This window comes from Bubalus kerabau, chromosome 4 (genome assembly GCF_029407905.1).
Source record: "Bubalus kerabau isolate K-KA32 ecotype Philippines breed swamp buffalo chromosome 4, PCC_UOA_SB_1v2, whole genome shotgun sequence".
In the NCBI taxonomy this organism is placed as follows: Eukaryota; Metazoa; Chordata; class Mammalia; order Artiodactyla; family Bovidae; genus Bubalus; species Bubalus kerabau.
This window is the reverse complement of record NC_073627.1, coordinates 119,690,772-119,698,829: the sequence shown is the minus strand read 5'-3', so window position 1 is coordinate 119,698,829 and position 8,058 is coordinate 119,690,772. Positions and strand designations below refer to the sequence as shown.

General features: G+C 50.2%; 1 protein-coding gene across 1 annotated transcript; it reads right to left on the bottom strand.

The window, feature by feature from the left end:
* Positions 1–6,243: 6,243 nt before the first annotated feature.
* FOXB2 (forkhead box B2) lies at positions 6,244–7,751 on the bottom strand. Its single transcript, XM_055580245.1, has one exon. The coding sequence runs from the start codon at positions 7,749–7,751 to the stop codon at positions 6,474–6,476; it is 1,278 nt and encodes a 425-aa protein (XP_055436220.1). The 3' UTR covers positions 6,244–6,473.
* Between the last annotated feature and the right edge of the window lie 307 nt (positions 7,752–8,058).

Genomic DNA, 8,058 nt, shown 5'->3' with positions numbered 1-8,058 from the left:
TGCCTCTAAAGTATATTTCTTCAGCTAGTTCTTCTCTCCTCCCCCTACATTTTACTACATTTTAAAATTATAATTCATAGTTTGTTGAAATCCCAGTTATTTTGGCTGGATGGATTTGAGTAATCCTCTCCTTGGTTACAATAGTAAATGTGATTGTTATATGTAGACAACCTAAAAACAGTCTCAGACATATGGGAAACAGGAAAAGAAAATGACTCTGGATTTCACCAATCTAAAGGTACCACTGTTAATAATTGGTGTAGTCTCTTTGAGTATATGTTCAGTGATGTTAGAGGATTGAGATTATTCCCTCAATAGGATTTCATAAGCATTTTCTGTATGAGTAAAGTTTCATAAGCATTATTTGTAATGGCTGCATGATATTCCAGAGTATGCAAATAGTATCATTTATTTATTTATTTTTGGTGCACTGGGATGACCCTGAGGGATGGGATGGGGAGGGAGGTGGGACGAGGGTTCAGGATGGGGAACACATGTATACGCATGGCCAATTCATGTCAATGTATGGCAAAAACTACTACAATATTATAAAGTAATTAGCCTCCAATTAAAATAAATAAATTAAAAATAAATAAATAAAGCTTTTCAGAAAAGAAAAGTATCATTTAAACATCTCTCTCTAGGGATTTAGGTTAATCCCTATAAAATAAATTGTGACAAAGTTAATGTCACAAAATCCTCACCTAGGTTGAATTCTTCAGCAGACTAAAGCCTCATCTTCTTCCATAAATGGAGCTGCTGGTTTGTTCTGCAATGCTCTGTCCTCTCTAGCTAAGAAAAACGCTAAGAGAAGAGGAATATTGTTTTTAAGGCAAAAGGACTTCAGTCACGTAGTTATAGATAGAGTCACATACATTGAAAGAATCGATCTATAGTTTTCTGAGAGAAAACCTAAAGCAGTACCATGGTAAAAATTGTAATAAAAATTGTGTTTGCTCTGTCAGTACTAGATGCACACATCGTCTCTCGCTCTCCCCTTCCTTTCTTCCTTCTTTCTTTCCTTTCTTCTGTCCATCTTTCCTCCTTCCCTCTGTCCCACTGTCTTCCCTCCCTTTTTCATCTGTACATGTCAGCGTGGTAAATCCTTTCTAGAACGAATCTAGTTCAGCTGTGCCTGGACTGCAGCTCTCCAGCTTCTTACTGAGCATCTATCCTCAGTAACAGTAAAATCACCCTGTCTGTGAAGGTGCTGACAGGACTGGAAGTGGCTCAGATGAGAAAGCTTATTCCAAAGCATTTTAAAAATGATGCTGCCATAATGAGATTTGTGACTCACAAGCAAAGCCTGGGTGTCTTGTGCACATAAAAGACCTGTTCCTCGTGTCAGGAAAGAACTATTTGGCCCAAACTAAACGTAACCAAAATATCTTCCTAGCAATCTTCTTTTAAAAGTATTTGCATGAGCTGCTAAGTCAGCTTCTTGAATTTTTTGATAATTTTATAAAATCATGTTTTAATATGGCACTCTCAGCATGGCTCTTCAGCCTAAAGAAATGTTACTATAATAATACGACTACAGTTCTCAGAGGCTTTATTTTCTGCTTAATGATATATGTGCATATCATGTGACTGCTTGTAGACCATATGCATATATTATGGCTTAAAACTCAGAATTTAAATTTCATGGACCATGCTAAAATTCAATAAAACTACATTTGAATGCAAGGGGGAAAGAGCAACATGTGGCTTGAATTTTCCTTAAAACACACAGAGGATAGTTAAGGGGGAAAGTGCTTGGGACAGAGTACATCTGGAATTTTGCCAAACTCATACACTTAAACAATGGCTTAAGACTGAATTCAAATCCAAGCAAATCTCTTCAATCTCCCCCAAAGAGTACAAGGTAGTATTTCAGCTTTGAAAGATAAAGTTAATGAAAATACTTTCAATGAACAAAATGAAAATGTTGGACTTGAAGAAACAGTTTTGCCCTTTGGAATTTAAGAACTTCCTACCTTCACTTGGATTCCCGTTCTGCATTTTCACCCACAAAGAGGTTATCATTGACTTTTGGAAGCCATTTCTTTAGTTTTCCATCTTCAATGCCAATTCCACTCTGACCCACACCCCATGTAGAATCATATACACACAGTCCGATGAGCACTAACACTGCTTCAAACCCTTGACATAACATCCAAACCTGCACATGACCCCAAACTACCCTTTCTGCCTATCTCATAGTCAGGTGCAATGGGTGAGAACTCTTACCGATGGAGAAGTCAAACCCCAGCACAGTTTACTGGGATCTCTGTATAATTTTTGCATCTCGGAAATGGCAGTTTTGTCAGGTGAATGGACTTTAAAGGGAACCAGTGGCTTTGGTGGTCAAGGCTTCTTCTCCTAAGGCATCACTTCTATCGTTTTCTGCAGTCTTGCTGTACTATTGCCAAGCAGGCAAATGTCACCTTTGAGTCCCAGCAGAACATGCATTGATCTGCTTTTCAAACCTCCCAAATGCAAAGATGCTTGGAGTTCAGCAGTGCCACTTCCAGCTAACTGGTTCTGATTTCAGTGGATACAACCAGCCCTCCTCCCTGGCTGGACTAATGCCAGTCTACTTAAGGAGATAATTGACCGCAAACCAGCCTGACTGACAGGCTTCCTAAGTGCCAGATGACAAATGTGCCAGTTCTGGCCTTTGCAGGAGGGCTTGTTCTCCTAGGGACCACAGCTAAAATAGCTTTGTCCTCCCTCAGCCCCGAGCGCTCTTCTCAGCTCCCCAGGGAAATGTTATCAAATAGATCATTCCAAGTTGTTTTCCTTCTATTTTGAAGGGCAGCTACATTAAACTCTTTCTCTCTGTTCTTTGCTTCTCCCCGTGTTTCCCAAGTTTCTGTGCCTCCCATGAAGGAGTATACAGGCTAAGCCACTACAGTGTTTTCTATCGTCCTGGAAACAAGGAGCCTAATTTCAGGTTATCTCCACTAGAACTTAGTAAACCAAGAGTGATTTTATTAATCTTGTGAACTGAGATGGTCATACATTTGTAAGTGTCTCTATTTCTATCTCACTGATGTCCAGAACTTACTTTCTCTCTATTCCAACAGCTAACTAGAGGGAGAACCACATGGGAGATCATAATGAGACCACAACTCAGTTGAGAGTTACAGTTAGACTTCAGATCCCACCCTAGTTAAGAGGGGGATCTTCAGGACTGTCAGCATGAGGGTTTAATTGGGACCTCCCTTGGGATCAGAGCGTTGACAGAAAGCTCCCCCCACTTTGTTTATTTCCACGAACTCCTTTGTTCTCCAACATCAATGCCATGTATAGCTTCTGTTGGGTACCAGGTTCTCCTCTTGGATGAAAACTTGAGTAGAATCATCTCTCAGCTCACTTTACCTTTCCTTCTCCTTTCTCTCTCTCTCCTTAAAGTAAAAACAAAACAACCATGCTTTCCCCACAGAGGGAGGAGGGGTTCCGGGAATTTGGGGGTGTGAGACTGAGTTGCTAAGAGTGTCCTGGGAAATGCAGAGGGTCAATTACTCATCGTTCTCTGCCGAGTTGGCCCAGAGGCTCCTTGCTTCTCAGGAGAGACTGTCACTTCAGCTAGCCCCCTGGGTGCTGGATGTCACTTTGGACTGTGCCCCTCTACAGGAAGTGGGAAAATGGTCACTGCTAAAAAAAAAAAAGGCCCACTAGCCCTTTGGGGCAGGTGGAGAAGGAAGAAGAGATGTTCTTTTGAAGAAATCACTGGGATCCAGTGACTGCCATTCTTTGGCCTGATGACTTGCCGCCCTTACACTAGAGGTCCCAGCCTGGAGCTTCCAGGCACCAACTCACCCAGAGGTGGATGAAGCAGTCAGGCTCCCAAGTCTCCCCAAGTCTATGCTGCCCTTTTCTATCTTTCAACACTCTCAGATTATTGTAAAGGAAAACCCTGCAGGAAACTTTGCAGTCTCAAGCTTAAAGTTGGGATATACTACAGTTGCTTGGGCCTCCAAGGAGGCAGTGACCTCCTTTGAGACTTGTCTCCCAGGCGAGCCCAAAACTTAGCTGAAGGGGTGCAATTTATTGAAAGAAAGTGAAAGTGAAGTCGCTCAGTCATGTCCGACTCTCTGTGACCCCATGGACTGTAGCCTACCACGCTCCTCTGTTCATGGGATTTTCCAGGCAAGAGTACTGGAGTGGGTTGCCATTTCCTTCTCCAGAGGATCTTCCCAATCCAGGGATTGAACCCGGGTCTCCCTCATTGTAGGCAGACGCTTTACCGTCCGAGCCACCAATGGGACTTGCAAATAAGGGATGTGTGGAAATTTTTATTTTTAAGAAGCAATGCAAATCCCCTTAGTGTCATTACTGTGAGCAGGTCATTTCGTTGGCAGTTTATTTTCTTCTGATGAAAAGGTTAGAGGCGGGCTGCTGTTGAGCTGGTTCAAGATGGAGCCCTGTTCGAGGTGCCCCACCACTTCCCCGCGCAGCTCCGCCGGGGTTGCAGCCCTCAGGGTCTCTCCAGCTAGCACCGGCTGCGGTTGGCTGCGGGGCCCCCGGCTCTCCCAGGCTGCCGAGGATGCGCAACAGGTCCCCTAGGCCGCCGCGGCTGGGCGCGCGCTTCTTGGGAGTGTGGCCCGCGGCGGCAGTGGTGGTGTCCGGGCGCCCTCCTCTCCGCCACGAGCCCGCCCCGCAGACTTAATGGGGGCGCCGCAGCACCCATCCAATGACACAGGGACCCGGCCGCGGCCCACTCTCAAAAGAGGGTCAGAGAAACCCTGAGAAAAGGGAAAGGGTATTGGTGATGATGTGGTGCTAATAAACCTCATGTAGGAACAGAAAAAGTTCCTTGTGGGTTTTTTTTTTCTCCCTAATCCGGCCTCTCCCACTGAGGTGGACTAGAGCTTGGTTAGGAAAGCAGCGGAAGAATGGGTAGTATAGATAGTTACTGTGCCAACTGATAAAAGGAGCCATGGAGGAGGAAACCTGTGCAGCTGCCGCTCCTCCTGTGAACTCACTCTCCTGATGCTCACAAGTTTGAAATGAAAAGGGAAGAGGGGGATTTGGCACGTCCCCAGACTTTCCCCCAGTGGGCACTCACACCGCGGCCTCGTCCCTTGAGAAGCGAAACACCTTTACATCGGCACATCCAGAGAGAAGCTTTAATGGAGAACACCGCGTACAACATAGGCAGACATGAACTTGGCACAAAGTCACAACCCGAACGCGGCGCGGACACAAGCCAGAGGTGACTCGGGGCACAGGACACCGGCCTCCTCCCTACCAGCCCCCATTCGTTCCCAAACGTTTGTTTCGAGTAAAGTGCTATTTCGGGGCTCAAAAACGAGGAAGAGCAACAGCGGCAAAGTAAGTTTCTTTTCCATTCACCGACTGAAATGGAAGAGTTCGCCTGAAAGACGAACGCGCCCAAACAGCACATGTAATACCAAATCGACGGTCATCCTCACACGTCTGTCCCAAGGAGGCTGGAGGGCAACGGCCACGAAACGCTCCTGGAAACGTTAAGAGCAATCTTGTCGGGTGACACGGCAGGTTTTTCTTGCATTCTAGAGTTACGGGAACAAAATCCAGCGATGCAAGTAATTTAAAAAAAAATCCGAAATGGAACGGATCATGGGAATTCACATTATCTGGGGGCTCCTCAATGGTCTCATCCGATTGATTAACAAACAAATTGCAGGTAGAAAGTCTCCTTTAATCTCTCTCTTTGGTTATGTTTCCCGAACTTACTTTTGGAATCTGAGGCTTTGTGCTTTAAGCTGCGGCCATTCTCTTTTGTGCAAACTAATTGCTTTAGCCGTTCCTTCTATCCTTCTCGACCCTCGGGTCAGAGCCAAGAAACTTAACTGTTTCCCAAGATCCTTCGTGAGGTTCCCACTATCCCCCCACCCCCACCCCAGGCTTTATTCATGCTACCGTGTCCTTGTCCATTTCACTGACCAGGAAAATAACAGTATCAAATGCTCCCTCTTTTCCTTCTTAAATAAAACGAGATTTCCTTAGTGAATAGCAGTTTTGTCTAGAATACTCACGAGGGGAGGCTGTCTGGGGTTGAGACCCGCCGGGAGAAAAGCGGCGGCTGAGGTCCGCCTCAGCCTCACTCTGTTGGATTTCTCCCAGGGAGGTTTAGCTCTGCTGGAGTCTGCTCCCGGGAATAAGAACCGAAATCCATTTCCAGTATGTCAGCGAATGAAGCTTAAACTCTTTTGTTCCCTTCCCGCATAACTTATGGATTTATAATATTAATTACAATAGAAACTCTTACCTGAAAACTGGTTTTCATTAATCTGATTGTACAATATAGTATAAACACAGACACAGTGTTATATTTATTCAGACCACTGGAGAATCCACTTTTGGGTTGGTTTGTCTGTTTAAATACCTTTCTTTCCCCGCAAAGACGGGCTCGCCAGCTGTGCCCGACCTGGGCAGGGCGCCCTCACCCTCTCCGGCGGGCGGTCCCGGGCCAGGCGTTTGTCCATGAGAACCCGCTGGGTATCCTAAGAGTGCACCAGCACCGAGTGCAGAGAGCCGCCTTTGGTCTCAGCCGCGCCCGCGGCGGTGGGCTCCATCAAGGGGGTGGCGGGCGAGGCGGCGGCCGCCGGGCACACGGTGGACGGCACCGGCGGCTGCTGTGAGGCCCCGGGGACAGCGAGCGTCGGCGGCAGCGCGGCCACTGGAGGCAGCGCGGGAGTCGGCTTGATGGGCACGGGCACCGCGGGGAGGCTCTGGCTTGCCGAGTGGCACAAGGCCTTGACCGGCACCCCGAAGGCGCCGTACTCCGGGCCCACGGGGACCCCCGCGGCTGCAGCGGCAGCGGCAGCCGCGGCCACCGAATCCATGACGCCGACGTGCGGCCACACGGAGCTGACCACGTTGCCGAGCTGGCCCGGCACGGGGTAACCCAGGTGGTGCATGACCGACGCCAAGGGCAGCCCGCCCGCCTGCAGCACGCCCTTGTAGTCCCGGCCTATGATGTTTTCGATGGCAAACGGGTGCTTGAAGCCCGACGTGGACGCGGCGGCAGCAGCGGCGGCTGCAGCGGCCGAGCCCAGCCCGTAGGGCGGGAACTGGGACAGGCGCCCCACGCTGCCCACTGCCGCCGCCGCCGCCGCTGCCGCCGCCGCTGCCACGGCCGCTGCCTCCTGCATCTTGCCGGGGTGAGACTGCTGCGGAGGCTGCGGCGGAGGCTGCTGCGGGGGCTGCGAAGCGAGGGGCGGCGGCGGCTGTGGAGCGGGATGCGGCTGCTGGTGGAAATAGTGCACCATGTGCGGCGGGGGAGGCGGCGGCGGCGGGTGGTGGTGGTGGTGATGGTGATGGTGCGCCGCGGCGTGGTGGTGATGGTGCGGGTGGTGCGCGTGGTGGGGGTGCACGTGCCCTCCGGGCCCAGTGCCCGGCGCGCTCTTGGTGCTTCCAGCCTGCAGGTGAGGGTGGTCCGCGCGCAACACCTTGAAGCGCTTGCGGCGCCGCAGAAAGCTGCCGTTCTCGAACATGTCGCCGCAGTCGGGATGCAATGCCCAGAAGCTGCCCTTGCCGGGCTGGTCGGGCCGCCGCGGGATCTTGATGAAGCAGTCGTTGAAGGAGAGGTTGTGGCGCAGGCTGTTCTGCCAGCGCTGCGTGTGCTCGCGGTAGTAGGGGAAGCGTTCCATGATGAACTTATAGATGTCGCTCAGCGGCAGCATCTTTTCCGCTGAGTGTTGGATGGCCATCGCGGTCAGCGAGATGTAAGAGTAGGGAGGCTTTTGGTCGCTGTACGAACTTTTCCCCGGCCGCGGCATCGCCCCCGGCGCCTCCACCGCTCTCTGGCCCACAATGGACCGCAGCGTCGCTCCGCACCCCACTCCCGGGGCCTGGCTATCTTCGCTAACCCGCACTCCGCCTTCCCGGGCCCGCCACCCCGCCCTCTTTTCTCCCTGACCCTCTCGCCGTTTCTCTCCCGCCTTCTCCCCGCTGCCTGTGGTCTCCGCGCTTGGCCTCTAGAGCCAATTTAGTAATCCGACGCTCGCAAATTCTTGCCTCGACGGCTGCGAACCCGCGCGCACAGTCGCAAGCGGGGCGCGCCAGCTTCACCGCCACCCCCCCGGC